The sequence below is a fragment of the Gracilinanus agilis genome, chromosome 1 (genome assembly GCF_016433145.1).
Source record: "Gracilinanus agilis isolate LMUSP501 chromosome 1, AgileGrace, whole genome shotgun sequence".
Lineage (NCBI taxonomy): Eukaryota > Metazoa > Chordata > Mammalia > Didelphimorphia > Didelphidae > Gracilinanus > Gracilinanus agilis.
The window spans coordinates 594,953,307-594,974,458 of NC_058130.1; the positions used below are offsets into that span (position 1 = coordinate 594,953,307).

A 21,152-nucleotide genomic window follows, 5' to 3' on the forward strand; every position below is an offset into this window, starting at 1 on the left:
TATTCTAAATTTTTTCATGAAATAAACGAGGAAGGAATGGCATTAATATTTGAAAAGTACTTTGACACCTCAAATACTTAAGTCTAAGCAGTATTTCTCTTCAAGCTCTTCCATATATGTTCTCTCATATTCAATAATAGTAATGCTATACTTTCCAAAGCATTCCTTCTTACTCTCTGTTCTAACATTGTTAAGTGGATGATCATTTGGGGCAAAGCTCATTAAGACTACTCAACATTGGACTGCATTCATCCTTAATGTGTTGGAGCTCTTATTCATAAGATCACAGGCCCACAGATCTAGAGCCAGAATCCAATTTAGAGGATATCTAGTACAGGCTTCTCATTTTACATGTGAAGAAACTGAGGCCCAGAAGAGTTATATTGCTTTACAAAGATTACACAATCTCAGAACAGGGATTTGAGCCTAAATACTCCAATTTGAATTCTCTTTCCTCTATAATCAGGGATCAATATTCAATACACCTCAAAGGGGAAGATTCCATCTAGAATTTAAAAAAAAAATACTATGAGGTAGATATTAACAAGGTGGCTCAATATATCTAGTGTCAGACCTAGAGGTCCTGGGTTCAAATCTGGCCTCTGACACATCCTAGCTATGTGACCCTGAGCAAGTCACTTAACCCCCATTGCCTAGTTCTTACCTCTCTTTTGTTTTGGAACCAATACACAGTATTAATTCTAAGACAAAAGGTAAGAGATTTTCTTTAAAAGGGGGAAAATATATGGTACTGACTTAGAGACAGAAGGTTGGATGAATGGAATAGATTTGGAGTAAAATACAGTAGCACAATAGTGTTCGACAAACCCAAATATTCCAGCTTTTGGGAAAAGAACCCACTATTTGACAAAAACTGCTGGGAGAATTAGAAAACAGTATGGGATAAATTAGGCTTAGATCAATATCTCACACTCTATACCAAGATTAACTCAGAGTGGGTAAATTACTTAAATATAAAGAGGGAAACCAAATTAGGTGAACATAGAATAGTATATCTGTCAGACCTATGGGAAAGGAAGAAATTTAAGACCAAGCAGGAAACACAGAACACTACAAAATATAAAATGAATTATTTTTATTATATTAAATTAAAAAGTTTCTATACAAACAAAACCAATGCAAACAAATTTATAAGAGGAAGCAACAAATTGGGAAAAAATCTTTATAACAAAAACCTCTGACGAAGATTTAATTTCTCAAATTTATAAGGACATAAGTCCTTATAAGTACAAAAATCAAGCCATTCCACAATTGACAAATGGTCAAGGAACATGAATAGGCAGTTTTCAGATAAAGAAATCAAAACTACCAATAAGCACATGAAAAAATGTTCTGAATCTCTCATAATTAGAGAAATGTAAGTCAAAACAATTCTGAGGTACCACCTCACACCTAGTAAATTGGCCAATATGATAGTAAAGGAAAAATAATAAATGTTGAAGGGAATATGGCAAAATTGGGACACTAATGCATTCCTGGTGTAATTGTGAATTAATCCAGCCATTCTAGAAGGCAATTTGGAGTTATGCTCAAAGGGCTTTGAAGAATACCTGTCCTTTGATCCAACCACAGCACTCCTGGGTTTGTACCCCAAAGAGATAATAAGGAAAAATACTTGTACAATATTCATAGCCACGCTCTTTGTGGCGGCAAAAAATTGGAAAATGAGGGGTTATCCATCAATTAGGGAATGGCTGAATAAATTGTGGTATATGATGATGATGGAATACAATTGTGCTCTAAGGATTGATGATCTGAAGACACTCCATATGAACTGGGAGAACCTCAATGAACTGATGTAGAGTGAAATTAGCAGAACCAGAAGAACACTGTACACAGAAAGTAAAATATTATGGAAAAATCCAACGTAATGGACTTTGCTAATATTAGCAATGCAACAAGCTAGGACACTCCTGAAGGACTTATGTAAAAGAATGCTATCCACGCTGAGAGAAAGAACCATGGGAGTAGAAATGCAAAAGTAAAACATATAACATCACTTATCATACATATATATGGGTATGTGCTTTGGGTTTTAGGCCTTAAAAATATCACTCTATAGCAAAAATGAATAATTTGGAAATAGGTATCAAGTGACAACATAGCAAAAATGAATAATATGGAAATAGGTATCAATTGACAACATTTGTATAACCCAGTGGAATTGCTTTTTGGCTCTGGAAGTGGGGAGGGAAGAGACAAGGGAAAGAAAATGAATCATGTAAACATGGGGACATACTCCCAAAAATTAATTAATTAATTAAAGTTAAGCTTTTAAAGTTTCAAAGATAAAAAAGGTGGAAAAGGAAGTAGGATCAAAGTTAAACAACATATATGACTGGTGATTTAGGAAAAAAAAAGACTCAAACTATACAAGAGTACAATGATCCTAAGCTTTTTGAAACAAACAAAAAGTTTTTTAAAAAATCAATATTATCATTGTGATACTACATAGATGTGAATAAAGGAATATCATATGAGCTTAGAAGAATAAAAAACTAGAAATGACTCACATGGCAATATAAGACATATGGTAAATGTGTCAGATAAAGTATGTTACTTATTCATGAAAAGACAAGGCCATGCCTGTTTGGGAAAGGAAGGTTGGCAGTCACATGGGGTGACTAAAAGACAATAATGGATAGAGCTTTTACTTCACTTATACCCTTGAGACATCAAAGGAACTGCAGGATGGACTTTAGAAGACTGGGTGGATTCTATATGGAAGATTTATGAATGTTTAAGGAAAAGAACTGAAGGGAACGAGAAGGTATAGGTGAGAGGTGGTTAGTCCCAATGGGGGAAAACCCTATTCTAATAAGATCACAAGTCATCTAAGTTATTATGAACCAAACCAAATGTTTTTTTCCCCTAAACTTGATAAGTTAGTTTTACAAGGGACTTACTTTCTGCATTTTCTAAAGACTGTAGGATCTTATTTGGATATAATCACAAAAAAAATAAAATGAAATAGCAAGATTCTTACATGTAATTACTCAACATAAGAATGATTTCTTAACAATTTGTATAGTATTGCACAAATATTTTTAAAGTTTGGAATATTCAGTATATTAGCATAATCTCGTCTTTTGTTCTATGTAGCACAAAAGACTTCAAATTCTAAAAAGTCTATTACATTTCAAAAAATTAATTTTTAGTATTTAAACAGTCATAAAAAAATTATTAGATTCACTAGTAAATTATTAAAAATCTAAAGGAAATTTTTTAAGTTAGAGATGAGTGTCTTCTTGTGACCAGCTGTTTCAAATTTGGATATTAAGTAATTCAGACACTGTTTTTTTGCAAAGGTTGCATGATTTAATAAATTCCCATATGCCCCAACATGTGCCAGCACTACTAGGTTATCTGAAATCCAGCTGCTGTTATTATAATAGCTGCCAACTTTCAAACAACTGAAGAGAATAATGAATCAGCTTGAAGTTGGTTCATATGTAAACCTATAGTGCTCCTAGCAAAAACATGGGCTAATTTCAACTGTAGAGAAAATTAATTAAAAAGATTTCACTTCCACTGTTTAAGAAACATTAAAATTAATTACAAATATCATTGAGTTCTTCAATTTTAAGTGTGGGTGAATAAAAATATTGGATCCATAGAGGAAATTGTTTACAAGACACTGGTTCCTTAAATTTGTGATGTAAAAATTTATATACCTGAAACATACTGGTAAAAGGAAAAAAATGAGAATTTTTTTAAGTGACTTAACCAGAGAGAATTATTTATACTTTAAATGATAACAGAGCTGAGGAGAGGGAAAAAGGCATAGTTTTGATCAACATACAGCAACATTAAAGACCACAGATAGGGGAAAAGCAAAGGAAATGACAAAATTCAACAATAATTAGTAAAATGTAATTATTCCTCTACAACAACATATTAAGGAAGCTCTTTCACTATGGCCGTGGCCTATATAGGAAAATGGGGCACTACCAATAGGCACTTTCTACATGATTAATAAAATTATCCAAATTTAGTGGTAGAAATATGTTTATTAATTGTTGTAAGTTTCCTAAAGACCTTGGTCAGTTTACTTACATAGAGGGAAGCACAAAGCTTTAGAAAATATAGAAAAAGTATTTTAAGGGATTTGCCCAAATGCTGAGTATCTTCCAAAAGGAAAAAAAAAATTCAATGTCCAGAAAGTGGTTTGTATGTCCCAGGAAAATAACAAAGAGCTAAAATTCAGTAGCAAGAAGTCTCCTTAAATTTTTTTAATTACATAATTTCTCTCACCTTAGTAGAAAACGATTTGAAGAAAAATACTGCCTGCAATATATATAAAATAAGCTCCCTTTCACTAGTAGGTAGTTTTGTTGAGCCTGTAGGAACAAGTGTCAGGATGTTGTAGGGAAGATTTCTCAATAGGTGGAGGCTGAACTAGTTCAACACTAAAATTCTGTTATTTTCAGTTCAGAATTGGTAAGTACTCTGACTTTGCAATGAACATAGCTAAAAAGACTGTTAAAAGATGAGCTGTGTCTTCTACCTTGTCCAAAATTTATTATTTTATTATCATCTGTTGGTACCTTAATTTTAAAACATGCCCTCTCCTTTCCTTTCTCCAAGGATGGCTTAATGATGCTGATGAAAATGCTTAAGATGTTAAAGATAACAGATCCATTCTTCACAATCATCTATAAGGCTGAATTTTGTTGTGGGTCAGCTGATTAGTTAAGAATCAACAATGTTTTATCTTAAATGAGTCAACTTTACCCCAAGTGTAAAGGAGGAAAAGGAACTGATTTCCGAATTTCCCTTTATTCTATTCCCACAAAGAACTGTTTGAAAAGTGTTCTGAGCTACTTTGGGTAACAAAAAGCATGTCTACACTTGGCAAGAATTGTGAAAGATTCATGAACTGTGTGCTTATTTGCTATTGCTTCAACAGGTTAGAATCAAGAGACTTCACAGGTGCAGTCCTTTATTTGCACTTTTGAAACATTCCATTTATCAGTGCCAACACTTGCAAGAGGATTCCTTTATGCCAGACAGACTAGTTACTCTGAGATGGTATGAATAAAAGGAACACAGAGAGAATCAAAAAAGTAAAAAGTCAATTATAGATACCTATGATTTTTTAAAAATGCTTTCTTTTCCTGACTAACATTTATATTGTAGATAGAAATCTGAAAGTACAAGAGAAGCATTAGTACCCTATTTTCTATATTTGAGAGCTTGATAAATTTAAACTTTTCATTTTCAGCTAAAGTTATGAGTTTTTAAGATAGCTTTTCTTTTTAGCTCACTGACATGAATATTCAGTTATGTGTACTTTAACTGATATAAATTCTACATAGTCAGGCTAACATAGAAAGGCCTAGGATTGAAATAAATTTTTAAAAAATCATAAAAAAATAAAAGAGAAAAAGGGGCAGCTGGGTACCTCAGTGGAGTGAGAGTCGGGCCTAGAGACAGGAGGTCCTAGGTTCTGACCCGGCCTCAGCCACTTCCCAGCTATGTGACCCTGGGCAAATCACTTGACCCCCATTGCCCACCCTTGCCAATCTTCCACCTATGAGACAATACACCGAAATACAAGGGTTTAAAAAAAAATAAAAGAGAAAAGACTGCAACTGTGAACAGTCAAAATAAGTGTGGAAAGAAGCAATTTTTAAAATGAGACATTAGGGATACAAAGAAAACTTATTTTAGAATATTCAAAAAGAAGTCATATCAAAGTAGGAATATACATAAACGTAAATAGAATAAAAAGAGTTGGAAGAAGTAAGTTGAAAGTAGCTAGGTGACTCAGTGGATAGTGTTGGGCTTAGAGTCTGGAAGACTTGAGTTCAAATCTGGCCTCAGAAACACACTAGCTGTGTGACATCACTTAATCTGTTTGCCTTAATCCACTAGAGAAACAAATGGCAAATCACTCGAGTATCTTTGCCAAGAAAACCTCAAGGACAGTACTGCCATGATATGGTCCATGGTGTCACGAAGAGTTGGACATGACTGAACAACTGAATCACAAGAAAGAAGTCCAACTTTTGCTAAGAAAATACCAGGAAAGAACAGGAATTCCTAGAAAGTGGCAAAGTCCCAGGTTTCAAAATATCCAATGATTACATGTTAACAAAGACCATGCCACATTAGTCTTTAAAAGTGTTGTTAGATGATCTTGGTAACTCATTTTTATTTCCTAATTTCTAAAAGTAGAAAAGCAGCTAATTGGGATAGTGGATAGATTTCTAGGTCTGGTATTAGGAGGATCTGGATTCAAGTCTGACCTCAGATACTTCTAAGCTGTTTGTAAAGAGTAGTTGGCACAAAGAAGGTTTGGAACTTTGGAAAAGAATCCTTGAGTGATAGAAGTGGCGATTGGAAGGAGAAGCAGGGGCTTGTGGGAGAAAAGAACCTTGGAGAGGGTCTTCATCTCGGGACTCGGGAGGAGACGGAGGACTTTTACCTGACCTCTGGAGTCTATCAAAAGTACCTGAGGATTTCGCTGGATTTCTATATGGCTAAAGACTTGTTTGGTTTCCTGCTTCTTGTCTATACCATCAAAGAAGAATTTAAACATCTGCCAGCAGCTAGCTGGGGTCTGTGGACCCATCTAGCTTGCTGGGCCAACCCTGGAGGCTCATTGTCCCATCTTGTGCCAATTTAAGAGAGACCCTCATAAACCTTCTGTCTGTAGTTTAGCTTAGCTAGCAGCTGAAGGAGAAGGAGTGAAAACTCCTGGTGAAGGCCAGAAGGCTTGACCAGGTATCAAGGACCTCAACTGCTTTTTTGACAGGGCCAGGGCTAACTAACCCCACTCACCTCAATCATCCTTGACACTCCAACATAATAAATTAAGTTTGTGAATAAATTAGCAGTCAGATAAAGCTCCTTTGAGAACACAATGGCAATAGAGGGAGGAAGAAGGAATTGTGGGAAGACTGTCTAGTAGGCTTTGGCTATGCAAAGTCCAAGGCTGCCAGTCATTCCATCTTTCCCTGACAGAATTGGGGTCTTGGCAAATGATTTATATCAGTGATTCCCAAAGTTGGCGCTACCACCCCCTGGTGGATGCTGCAGTGATCCAGGGAGACGGTGATGGCCACAGGTGCATTTATCTTTCCTATTAATTGCTAATGAAATTTTAAAAAAATTAATTTCCTGGGGGCTAAGTAATATTTTTTCTGGAAGGGGGGTGGTAGGCCAAAAAATTTGGGAACCACTGATTTATGTCCTTGAAGACAGTTAATACCCAATCCCAAAGAGACTCCCAACTGGACACTGACTCTGTCCATCTCTGTCTGCCTCACCCATTACAGAGATACCTTCTTGTTGCCCTCTAAGTAAAGGTGAAGCCTCCCTAGAGACGCTTATTACACTCACAAGCCTGTCCATCCAAATAATACCTTTGGGAACTCTCTAATCATCTTTACATTTGTAACCCTGGGCAAGTCATTTAACTCCAATTGCCTTTCACTGTTATTATGCCTTGGAACTGATACTTAGTATTGATTCTAACACAGAAGGTAAGGGTTTAAAAAAATAAAAATAAAAGTAGATGCCTAACAATTCATCATGATGATAATGATGATCTCTGAAGTAATTAGTACTGTATTTTCAAAAGAAATAAAATGTGTTTTTGTGTCAGTGTAAATATGAATTAACTTTGGTCAATAATGATTTGCTTTATAAAACAGAAGTATGTAACCATCAAGTAAATCATAATTTTTAAAGAAAAGCCTATGAATTTATATGAAGGCAATTCTAGATAATAGACCAAAAAAAAAAAAACCCTCCTCACTAAAATTTATCTGTTGTCAGCATCATGATTGAGGCCCTTTACAGTTTAAAATGTCAAAAAGCCACTTTAAAGGAGATTAAGCAAAATGAAATTAACTTGGTTTATATCTAGTAGGTCAGACATAAAAAAAATCACAATTATTATGACAGGAAGATTATGAGTTTAAATAAAGTTATGTCATGAAGAGCTGTATAGTAGTTTAAACTGATGGTGGATGTCAATGATTCCTGTGTGAGTGGTGATTATTAATGCCAAAGTGGGAGACCTGTCTCAGGAGGGACTCAGGGGAAGTGGCTGTTCCACAAACCTCTGAGGCTGGCTTTCTGTTTCAACCTGTAAGACATGAGGCTGAAATAGATTCCTATCTGGCTCTATTGCTAACTTGCCATCCCTGTGATGGAGTTGAAATCAAACTAGGGGACCACATTCTCTCCTTTTTTCTTTGGCAAGGAAACTTTCTTTAGTACTGGCAGATGGTTGGGTAACTGCAATATTGTTGCACCTGACCTATATGCTTGTAGGATATAAACTACCTTCATTAGATCTTGAATATATATCAAGGACTTGTTATTTTTTGGGGAAGTGACATATATTATTTAATGCCTTCTTAGATTAGTATCCTAGTAGCTTAACCATCTATCCTTTACCATAACATTGCTATAAATGAATATTCACTGTGTTGGAAAATTACTTGGTATTAGCATCAGGTTATATTAGGATGAGATCCTGAGTCTCAGGATATCATCCTCTTAAGGAAGGATTGTGAAGTTATCCCAAAGGTCCATAGACTAAAATCTTTAAAAAAGCAGTATTGGAGAAAGATACTGTCAATAACCTGGACCAGGAAAGCAGATGCTGTAAGGATGATCATGATTCCAGATGGACTAAAACAAGATAACAGCAATAGATGATGTCCCCAGAAATCAAACACTATATCATGAGACTCTGAGTGAGCCTTTGGATATAATGAACTGAACTGTTCCATCCAATTTTGTCCTACTCATATGCCATTATTTTATCCTGATTCTAAAACACTTGTACCAAAAAGGAGAATGCTCCCAATGGCTCCATGTTAATGTGCCTATCAATCTTTTCAATATGTTAAGAAACACTCAAAATGTTGTTTGACCCTCCATGAAATATATAATATCCTTGGGCCCCTTTACAGCCTGATGAGACAATCCTGAAATGTATAGGTATCATATATTAGATGATTCAATGGGGAGACTAGCATGTTAATCTCCCAAAGAATAAGAGGGAGGATTGGGTGAATTAAATGATACCCCATTATTTCCTCTGAAAACCCATTTTGAACAGTATTAGTCACACCCTTTGCCTAGGAACCCATGAGTGCTGTAGGAGGATGCCAGGGGTCTCGTGGCTCCCTGGCTCCTGGCAAAGGCTGGACTCAAATCTTGCGTGACTCCTGGCATCTAGAAGACCAGGCTCTGACCCAGACTGAGGTTTTCTGTCTAATCAGGGAGATGAAGAAGGAGTTACATTACTGGACTTATAAAAAAAGGGGACAGAAGAGGTACTCGGTCTTTTGGGGGCTAGAGACTCTGACAAACAGAATGATGTTTGGTTGACAGGGGGAGTGTGGGAAAATCAGATTCATTAGGAACAGTCAGGTGATCATGTTATTTTCTCTCACTCTCACTTTACCAATAAATAATTATAAATTAATATATAGTCTCCAAAGAATTTTAATCAGAACAAAAGAAAGAAAGAAGGGAAACCATATTAAGGGCTTATTTCTTAGAAAATACAGGGGTGTGAAAGTTTCAAAAAATTCTCACATTTTCTCTTCTTCCTTTAATTATTCTTTTAAGTGCATTCTTGTCATACATTCTTAACTAAAATATGCAATTATTATTTTCACAAGTACTTACTTTTCTTTCAGAAAATCTACTACTCGTTTGAAGTCTGCCACACAATATTCTCTTTTCATTTCCATCAGCACACTATCAGAGGCAGATTGTACTGGTATATGCAGAAAAGCATAGACTCTTGGATGATTAAGGATTTTTGCCATTTCCTAAAAATTTGGAAGAAGACATAAATTTAAAAAAAATTAAGGAACATATACACCAAAAATAATCCCACAAATGTTTACAAAACACACACATTCTCAAAGAGAGTGCTTAAAAGTTTTTATAAAGTTTCTGCTACTTCAGAGTATTTTTTATAGAATCAAATAATCACTTAGTCACAAGAAACCTCACTGGCCTTCTAGTATAGCTGGTAGCTGGACAAGAATCCTCTGCATAACCTGCAACCTGGCCAAGGACTTGGATTGAAAATCTAATGAAAAGTAAAGCCACAACTTTGTATACTATCCCATTTTACTTTCAGATACCTATATTTTATAACTGTTGGGTATATATAAAATATGATTTTATTTTTTTCCTCAAATATTTCCTAATCACATTTTAAAAGGATATTTTATTTTCCCAATATATGTAATAACAATTTTCCTATTTCCCAAAATTTTAAGATCCAAATTATCTACCATACTCCCCTCCCTACTCCATACTGGAGGTGGTAAGCCATTTGATCTGTTTTAGACAAGTATAATCACTCAAAACACATATTCACATTGGTCACTGTTATAAGAGAATATTCATATAAAACAAACCCCCAAAATAAAAACATAAAGTGAAAAAAATAGTTTGCTGTCATCGGCATTCCAACTCCTAGAGTTCTTTTTCTGAAGGTGGATAGCATTGTTTGACACAAGTCCTTCAGAACTCTCCTGTATCACTATATTGCTCAAAGTGGCGAAGTCTTTCACAGTTGATCACAGTATAATATTGCTGTTACAGTTTACAGTGTTCTCCTAGTTCTTATTTTACTCCTCATCAGTTCATGTAGGTCTTTCCAATTTTTTCTGAAATTATTCTGTTTACCATTTCTTATAGCACAATAAGATTCCATCGCCATCATATATTATAATGTATTTAAGCTATTCTCCAAATGATGGTCATTCTCTCGATTTCCATTTCTTTGCCACTATTAAAAGAATTGCTATAAATATTTTTGTACAAGTAGGTGCATAGTTCCAAATGGTTCTCCAGAATGATATGATCAGTTCACAACTCCACCAACAATAAATATATCAATGTCCCAATGTTGTCACATCATTTTCCTTTACTGTCATAAACCAAATATATTTTTCTATTTTTTAAAATTTTTATTTTGAATATTTTCCCCTAGTTACATAATTCATGTTCTTTCCCTCTCCCCCAAGTCCCCCTAATCCCCCTTAGCCAACATACAATTCCACTGGGTTTTACATGTATCATTGATCAAGACCTAATTCCATATTATTGATAGTTGGACTAGGGTTATCCTTTAGTGTCTACATCCCCAATAATATCCCCAACAAACCATGTGTTCAAGCAGTTGTTTTTCTTCTGTGTTTCTCCTCCCACAGTTCATCCTCTGAATGTGTCTAGTTTTCTTTCTCATAAGTCCCTCAGCCTTGCTCTGGGACTGCTCATTGCTGCTAGTAGAGAAGTCCGTTAGGCTTGATTGTACCATAGTGTATCAATCTCTGTGTACAATGTTCTCCTGGATCTGCTCCTTTCACTCTGCATCAATTCCTGAAGGTCATTCCAGTTCACAATAGTATTCCATCACCAACAGATACCACAATTTGTTCAGCCATTCCCCAATCGAAGGACATTCTCTCATTTTCTAATTTTTTTGCCACCACAAAGAGTGCAGCTATAAATATTTTTGTACAAGTCTTTTTCCTTATTATCTCTTTGGGGTATAATCCAAGCAGTGCTATGGCTTAATCAAAAGGCAGATAGGTTTTTAAAGCCCTTTGAGCTTTAGTTCCAAATTGCTATGCAGAATGGTTGGATCAGTTCACAACTCCACTAGATATGCATTAATGTCCCAATTTTGCCACATCCCCTCCAACATTCATTACTCTTTCCTATTGTCATTTTAGCCAATCTGTTGGGTGTGAAGTGATATCTAAGAGTTGTTTTGATTTGCATTTCTCTAATTATTAGAGATTTAGAACACTTTCTCATGTGCTTATTGATGGTTTTTATTTATTTATCTGAAAATTGCCTATTCCTGTCCCTTGTCCATTTATCCATTGGGGGATGGCTTGATTTTTTTGTATAATTGATTTAGCTCCTTGTATATTTGAGGAATTAGACCTTTGTCTGAGTTTTTTGATATGAAGATTTGTTCCCAATTTGTTGCTTCCCTTCTAATTTTGGTAGCATTGGTTTTGTCTGTACAAAAACGTTTTACTTTAATGTAGTCAAAATTATTTATTTTACATTTTGTGATTTTTTTTTCTAACTCTTGCTTGGTTTTAACATCTTTCCCTTCCCATAGATCTGACAAGTATACAATTCTGTGCTCACCCAATTTACCTATACTTTCCTTCTTTATATTCAGGTCATTCACCCATTCTGAGTTTATCTTGGTGTAGGGTGTGAGATGTTGATCTAAGCCCAATCTCTCCCATATTGTTTTTCAATTTTCCCAGCAGTTTTTGTAAAATAGCGGGTTTTTGACCCCAAAACTGGATTCTTTGGGTTTATCGAAAACTGTCTTGCTGAGGTCACTTACCCCTAGTCTATTCCACTGATTCTCCTTTCTGTCTCTTTGCCAGTACCATATTGTTTTGATAACTACTGCTTTATAATATAGTTTAAGATCTGGTACTGCTAGGCACCCTTCATTCATAATTTTTTTTCATTATTTCCTTTGATATTCTTGGACTTTTGTTCTTCCAAATGAACTTTGTTATAGTTTTTTTTTTCTAATTCAGTAAAAAAAGTTTTTTGGTAGCTTGATGGGTATAGCAATAAATAGGCAAATTAATTTGGGTAGGATGGTCATTTTTATTATGTTACCTTGTCCTACCCATGAGCAATTAATGTTTTTTCTATTTGATTAAATCTAGTTTTAATTGGGTGGAAAGATTTCTTCTTTCATTTTTATAATCTCTAATTTAGTTTTTAACTGGGGATTTTTAATTTGTTCCCTTCCTAGTTTTTTTTTTTTTTGCATGCCCATTTCATTGAACTTTGCCCTCTCTAGTTTGTCATTATATGCACTCCAGGATATAAATTTTCCCCTGAATCAACAGAGTTTGGTAGGATGTCTCCTCATTGTCATTCTCTTCAATGAAATTATTTTTTCTATGATTTCTTCTTTAACTATCTGATTTTGGAGAATCATATTATCTAATTTCCAATTAGTTTTTGGTTTGCCTGTCCATGTGCCCTTACTGTTTATTATTTTTATTGCATAATGATCTAAAAAGGTTACATTTATTATTTCTGTTTTTTTTGCATTTGTTTGCCATATTTCTATGCCCTAGTACATGGTCAGTCTTTGTGAGTGTACCATGTGCAGCTGAAAAGAAGGTGTATTCCTTTTTGTCCCTATTTATTTTTCTCCACATATCTATTAACTATAATTTTTCTAGGATTTCATTCACACCTCTCATCTCTTTTTTACTTATTTTTTGGTTTGATTTATCTAGATATGTAGAAGAACATTTAGATCTCCCACTAGTATGATTTTACTATCTATTTCCTCTTTGAGCTCTGCCAGTTTCTCCTTTAGAAATTTAGATGCTATACCATTTGGAGCATACATGATGAGTAATGTTATTTCCTCATTACCTATATTGCCTTTCATGAGGATGTAATTACCTTCCCTATCTCTTTTAATCAGATCTATTTATCAGAAATCATAATTGCCACTCCTGCCTTCTTTTTCTCAGTTGAAGCCCAAAAGACTTCACTCCAGCCATTGACCTTAACTCTGTGTATGTCCACCTCCCTCATGTGTGTATTTCTTGTGGACAACATATAATAGGATTTTGTTTTCTAATTCACTCTGCTATTTGCTTCTGTTTTATAAGTGAGTTCATCCCATTCACATTCAGGGCTATAATTTTCGACTCTGTATTCCCTAACATTTTGGTATCCTCTCCTACTTCTAACTCTTCTTCTTACGCTATTTCCTTTTAAACCAGTGGTTTGTTTTAAATCAATCCCCCTTGTCCCCTCCTTTGGTTTACTACACTTTCCACCCCCTCACTTCTCTTATTATTTTTTAAGGCCTGATGAATTCCCTTCCCCCTCTCTTCCCCTCCCTTTAAGAACTTCCCACACCACTACCCCCCTTGGTTTATCCCTTCTGACTTGATCCATAGGGTTTGATAGAATTTGATATCCCAATGAATCTAGCTACTCTTCCCTCTCAGGATTAATTCCACTGAGAGTAAGGTTTAAGTATTTCCTTTTAATGCTCTCTTCCTCTCTTTATATAGTATTCCTCCCCTCCCCTGCCCTCCCCATGCTCACTTTGTGTGGTATAGATTATCGTATTTTTTCTTATTCCTTCAAGTTACTCTTGGTGCCATCTTCTATTCCTCCCAAACACTCCCACCCCCATCATCTTAGACCATTTAGTACTCCAACCTCTCCTTACTACTAATTATTCTAATTAGTATAATAGTGAGTATAATTCTTTAGAATTATACATACTGTTTCTCCATATAGAAATACCAATAATTTGATCTTATTGAAGCCCCTGAAGAAGGCAATTTAAAGGTAAATTTTTCTTTCTTTCCCCTCTCTTTCTTATTTAACTTTTTGTGTTTCTCTTGGTTTTTGTGGTTGGATATCAAACTTTCCATTTAGTCCTGGTCTTTTCTGTGCAAATACTTGGAAATCTTCTATCTTGTTGAATGCCCATACTTTCCCCTGGAAGTATATAGTCAGATTTGATGGGTAGGTGATCCTTGGTTGCAGACCCAATTCTCTTGCCTTTCTGAATATCATGTTCCAAACCTTGAGGTTTTGTATTGTGGAGGCTGCCAGATCCTGTGTAATCCTGATTGGTGTTCCTTGATATCTGAATTGTCTCTTTCTGGCTTCTTGTAATATTTTCTCCTTAACTTGGAAGCTTTTGAATTTGGCTATTACATTCCTGGAGGTTGTCTTCTGTGATAATTAGATTAAATCTACACTGCCCATCTTTAGATTTAATCACCAAAGGTGAGAGCACTTCCAATTTTGGGAGGCTCGTACCCCACATGTGCTACAGTGGGTGACGAATCAGAATCAACTGACTGCCCCCTAGGCAGTCCTATGAAGAGTCTATTGCGATTGGACACACAAACTATGAGGAAGTTACAGGAAGTAATGCATAAGTAACCCCTTTAAAAGGAGAAGGTCTTCTGCTGGAGAGAGTCTTCTGGTGAAGCGGGCTGCTGGTAAAGGAGCTCTTCGTAGTCTTCTAGCTTTCTAAGTTCTTGGCTGGAACACTGATACCTTGGTGAAACTGCATTCAATATCTTCTTTTGAATTCCACATGGTGAGTTTAAAGACTGAATCTTCCTGAACTTCTCTTAAGTAACTTCTCTTTAATAGAGACTCTATGAATGAAGCATTGGCTTCTAGCCTTCTGACTCTCAGCTAAGGGTTAATTAGATCTACTTGGATTAATTAGAGGATTAATTTACCTACAGTGTTAAGATTCTTATTCCTTATTTCTTCTACTTTTTCTTAATTGTAAATAAACTTCCATAAAGTCAATTTTTAATTTGAGATTATTCTTAATTGAGGATTGATAATTGTTATTTTTGATACTGTCATAATTGAAAATTGATAATTGTAGATCACCTTCTAATGTATTCGACCAAAACCCGTTTTCCCCCTTACACATCTGAAGATTTAGTGTAGAGGGTGATCTATGGATCCTTTCAATGTATATTTTGCCCTCTTATTCGAGTACATTGGGGAAGTTTTGTTGGATAATTTCTTGTAATATGATATCTAGGTTTCCTTTTCTCTATGATTTTTCTGGAAGACCAATAACTCTCAAGTTGTCTCTTCTAGACCTATTGATCTATTATCTTCTCATTGAGATATTTCATGTTTCCTTCTATTTTTTCAGTCTTGACTTTGCTTTATTAATTTTTACTATCTTGTGAGATCATTGGCTTCTACTTGCCCAATTCTAGCTTTTAAAGACTGGTTTTCGGCTATAATCTTTTGGTTTTCCTTTTCAATCTGGTCTATCTGGCTCTTCAAGGCTTCCAGCTGTTTATTTCTGGTCTTCAATATGCTTATCAGTTCATTTGATTTCTGAGCCTCACTTTCCAATTGCAAAATTCTGCCTTTTAAACTGTTTTTTTTCTTGCCAGATCTTTTCCATCTTTCTCATGATCTCAGATTTGAACTCCTCGAGATCTTATGGCCTATTTTCATTTTGGGGGGAAGGTTTGGAGGTCTTTAATTATTTATCCTCTGTTTTCTGTTTTTTTTTTCCTGTACAGAAGTTATCAAGTTTTTTTCTTGGTCTTCTTGTTTATTTCTTGGGCCTTGCTTGGCATCATTATGCTTTCTCAGCCAGAAGTCTGAGTAAGGCAATCTGATTCTCTTTGTATGGAGTTAGAGGGCAGTTTTTGCCTGAGGCTACTTTGTGAGTCTCCTGGCTTCTCTGGTCTAGCTGTTTTCAGGGTCAAGCCCTTGTGGTCCTACCTGGCTGCCCAGAGCCTGGAAATTGGGCCATGCTTGCTCCTCCACCTGACGTTTTCCCGAGTCCAAGTATGCTGCCTCTGCCTCTCTCAGTCCCACTTCCGTACCCAAGGTCTGAGCTCTCGAGCCTCCTGGGGTCTCAGGTCTTACTGCTCTCAGAGGTAAGTTCCTAGTGGTGCCAGTTATCTGCCAAGGAGCTAGATTTTGTGCCCATGTTTGCTTTAACTCTGGAGCGCAGCCTCTGATGCTGGAACTGTGGGTGGGAAGGGGGAGGTTTGATCCATTCACGTTTTGATGGGAGCTATTTCCCCCCTTTATAGCTTAGAAATGCCCAAATCCCACATACCTTTGATACTGTGCCCTATTGTGGGGTCCCTTCTTTCATCTGGATTTGGATTTTTGTCCTTTGGAGGTATACTATATTGGTTGGTGAGGAGAGAAAGTTGCCCTGCTTCTACTCTGCAGCCATCTTAAGCTGGAACTCAATTATATTTTTTAAAAACTGTTTTAATACCTCATTTTTTAACATTTTGAGTTCGAAATTCTATCTCTTTACCCCTCCCCCAATCCTAGAGAGAGTAATTAATATATAAGTTATACATGTGAAGTCATGCAAAACATATTTCCATATTCACTATGCTGAAAAAGAAAAAATCATTTTAATAAGTGAAAAAATGTGCTTTGATCTGCACTCAGAGTTTATCAATTCCCTCTCTGTGAGTTGACAGTATTTTTCATCATAGATTCATTGGAATTATTTTGTAACATTGTCATAATCAGAGAGGCTAAGTCTTTCATAGTTGTTCCTTATTACAATATTGCTATTATGGGCCTACTCACTTTATTTTGCATCTGTTCAAATAGGACTTACACAGTTTTTTGGATTTTTTTAGGACATTCTACTCCTGATTTATTATATCCAAAAAGCATTCCATCACAATTATAAACAAGTTGTTTAGCCAGTCTCTGATTGAGCATCCCCTAAATTTCCAATTCTTTACCACCAAAAAAGAGCTGCTATAGGTATTGTTGTACAAATAGATCCTTTCTCCTTTTCTTTGATCTCTTTGGGATACAGATCTAAAAGTGGTTTTGTTAGTAAAAAGGTATGCAGTTTAATAGCCCTTTGGGCATAGTTCCAAGCTGTTTTCCAAAATGGTTAGACTAAGAACTGTTGAGTATTACTAATGTCTTTAAGAAATACCTGGAGAATTCTAAACTTAAAAGCTCATATCCCTCATATACTAATAGAAACAGCAAATGTTTATAAATTTCTAAAATTTTATCTGGACTTAGCAAAAAACCCCAAAAAATGAAGGGGAAAAAAACTAGCATCATCTGAAGCCTTATCATATGAAGTAACATATAAATGTGAAATGTCAGAGATACTCAAGATACAAAAAGACTTTAGGTTTTTTTGGTTTTGTTTTTAAGATTGCCTCAAGAAAAAAAAGCCCCTAAATTTTAATCATTGCCCTTTTTCATTAGAATTTAGATAATAATGATATTTCAGGTAAACACTATAAATCACAATTCACTAGTACTTAAATACAAAGATATCTCAATTTTGGCGTGAAAAAAAAAACACTTTTTTTTTTGTGAACAAGTTAAGAATAGATCCCAAACACCTTTTACAGATTGAATCTTCTCTGAATAATATAATCAATCATGGAATCAATATTTATTGAACTATGCTAATACAAGGAAAGAAAATGGGCATTAAAGCCAGCTGATTCACAAGGGTTGTACAAGGATTTGCCACATGTGAATTATCTCCATTGTACCTCTCAACACCTCCTTGTTTTTTTTCAGTGACTGATCTTTTTGGATATTCCATTATAGTATTATTAATTTTCAAAGATGGACCACTTGAAGAGAAGAAGAGAATTAGTCAATTTCATGGTCATGTCACAGCAGTATTTATAAAAACATCTAAAATGAGGAGAAAATTTAAACCTTCTAGATAAACTAAACATTTGGATAATTCCTAGACAATTATGCTGTCCATTATCAATGCCTATGTGCTTTGTTATGGATGGAACTCAATATTATAAAATTTGTTAATGTCAAGTTTACGAACTAGAAAATAGATTTAAAACATATGACACTGATTCCGACTTTATAGGATTTTAGTTATTTTAGAAAGGTAATCATTATTTTATTTATGGTTTTACACACATATATACGTATGTGCTTTCAGTCTGCTGGGTTTGTTTTCTGTCCGCCCCGACTAGTATTTTCATTTGTTCAGTTACATCAAATTCTGTGAAAGTATTTCCATGAGAGGTAATGATAATAGTTAATATTTATATGGCATTTCAAGGTTAATGAAGTGCTTTATATTAATTATTTTACTTGGTTTTAATATAACAAAAAACTTACTCCATTCTCAAGTATAACTTTCTACCCAAATTCATTGTGTTATCACCCATATTTGCACTATATCTTTTGAAGGTAGAGTGGACAGCCAATGTTTGTCACTAATTCAACAGGAAAGAAAATTAATATAGTTAGACTGGCTAGGAAAAATGTGAAGAGATATAATGTTTTTAATCTATAGGGACTGATTTTGCCTCACACAAAGCAACTGTGATGGTAAACCTAATAATAGGGTAACAAGTTAGTTACAAAGTAACAAAAAGATAAAGTGTGAGCCTAGGCAAGTCACTTAGCCCTGTCTGCCTCAATTTCCTCTTCTATAAAATGAGCTAGAGAAGGAACTGGCAAACCACTCCACTATCTTTGCAATGAAAACCCCCAATTGGGGGTGGGGGGTTTGAAGGGGAAATGAATAGTTGGATATATAATTCAACAACAAAATCTAAAATATCTCATTTATGTGAGAAATTATACTTTACAGAGGACTCTCCTCACAATCACACTGACAGGTAGGTAAAGGCAAGTATTACTTTATTTATTTCACAAATGGGGAAATAAATCACCTGGGAAATAAAGTGACTTGCTCACGATATAACGCATAAATGGCAGAACTGAACCTTTATCCTAGGTTATAGGATTGTACCTATAGATTAGAAGAGACCTTAGTGACTAACTAGTTCAACTTATCATTTTGTTCATTCAGTCAATAAACAAATCATGGAGTGCCTAGTATATGCCAGATATCACGCCAACTGCTGAAAATACAAAAAGAGGTAAAGGCAGTTTCTGTTTTCAAAGAACTCACAGTCTAGTGAGAGAGACCACAAGCAAATGCATACATACAAATCTTATATTTTGGATAAAAAGGAAATAATTAAAATCTTAGCAATCAGGAAACTTAAGAGTCAGTTAATACACATCTGTTAAACACCTACTATGAACCCTGCACTGCGCTGAGTGAACTGTCCAGGGTCACACAATAGAGATGTGTGAGGTAGGTGTAGAACCTAGGCTGGTCTTCACATTTCGTGTCAGTTCTTTGTCCACTACATCAAATGGCCATATGTAAGTGGATCATAGACACAAATGTTGCTGGGCTCCAATAAAAACAAAGCTGTTTTGTTGGAGCTTCCCAGAGAAGCTGTATACTGTCCTACACGTTAATTAGCGCTATAATTAGGGGAAACTCCACTACTACCAGTCATGTCCACAGTCACCTTTGGAGCCACTGAGCACCACCATTTCTGTGAAGTGCATGGATGGCAGTAATCATGATTGTAAAGGAAGAGAAAGGAGGGGCTCCTGAATGCCAGGAGATATATAAATTGGCACCATCTTTTTGCCTCTAGGTAGTTTAAGTCTGTAGAGAGAAAACAGGTCTGCCTCTAAAGCTTGGGAAGTATTTGGCTGCACTTCCAGGAAATTTCTGGAATGTCTATGGGACTGTGCTTTTTCATTCCTGTACCAATTGTCTCTAAGACAGTAGTATATTGTGTCTGGGTAAACCATCTTGAAATATCTTGTATCCACTAGCAGTACCTATTACGGGTGTCTGTGGTGGGGAGGAGTTTTTAAAAAAAATAAGTCTATTCTGATATAGATCCCTGGCTGTGTTTCTGGATAATAACTCTGAGATTCTGCCTCATTGCCTGAATAGCATATTTGAGAGGTCCAAGCATAACAAGAATGATAATTCATTCTAATTTCTTTTAAAGACATTATAATCAAACTAATGAACCAAGTGCTATAAGGGGCAGTTCCGTATTTTTCTCTGAAGCATCTCTTAACTGCTATAAAAAGGATAACATAATAAATTAAAATTTGCTTTATAAATTAGTTAAAGATACAAATCACAAAGCTTGGCAACATAAATCTGGAGATTTTTCCTTTGACTAACAACTATAGCATACCATATACATAAATGTATATGGTTACTTTGGACTTCATATCATATACAACCTTGTCATTCAACAGGTTTGGCAGTAGTGCACAATGTAGCAATAAACTAACATGATAAAAGATATATGTCAGACATTAATAAGCTCAAGAGTGTAGCCATAGTATAAGGGAAGTTAGAAAAAATGGGAACAAACTTTTATTAGGTAGGTATATCCATTTTGTAAATGATAAAATAGAGATAGATAGGAGTTAAGTGACTTATCCAGGATCTCAGAGTTAATAAGCTACTGAGGTTGAATCTCACCTTCCTAGGTCAAGGTGTAGTGCTTTATCTGACATGGTATCTCAGTACTTCTAGATGGGAGAGAGAGCTCAAATATATTACTACTTTTGAAGAAACTTTAAAAATTCAACTATCAACTATTAGCAATCATAAACTTGTGAATATGGATTGTGTCCCAAAATTTGGTTTAAAAGTTATTTGTACACATATTTTCCCTTATTATCACTTTGGGGCACAAACACAGCAGTGATATGGCTGGATCAAAAGGCAGTCT

The 21,152-nt window shown here is 35.2% G+C and overlaps 1 protein-coding gene across 1 annotated transcript in view; it reads right to left on the bottom strand.

The window, feature by feature from the left end:
- CDKAL1 (CDK5 regulatory subunit associated protein 1 like 1) overlaps positions 1-21,152 on the bottom strand; it is a 725,348-nt gene that overhangs the window by 256,605 nt on the left and 447,591 nt on the right. The window contains exon 11 of the mRNA XM_044667435.1: positions 9,679-9,824. Coding sequence (XP_044523370.1) covers positions 9,679-9,824 — 146 coding nt within the window. The remainder of the gene's footprint in view (positions 1-9,678; positions 9,825-21,152) is intronic.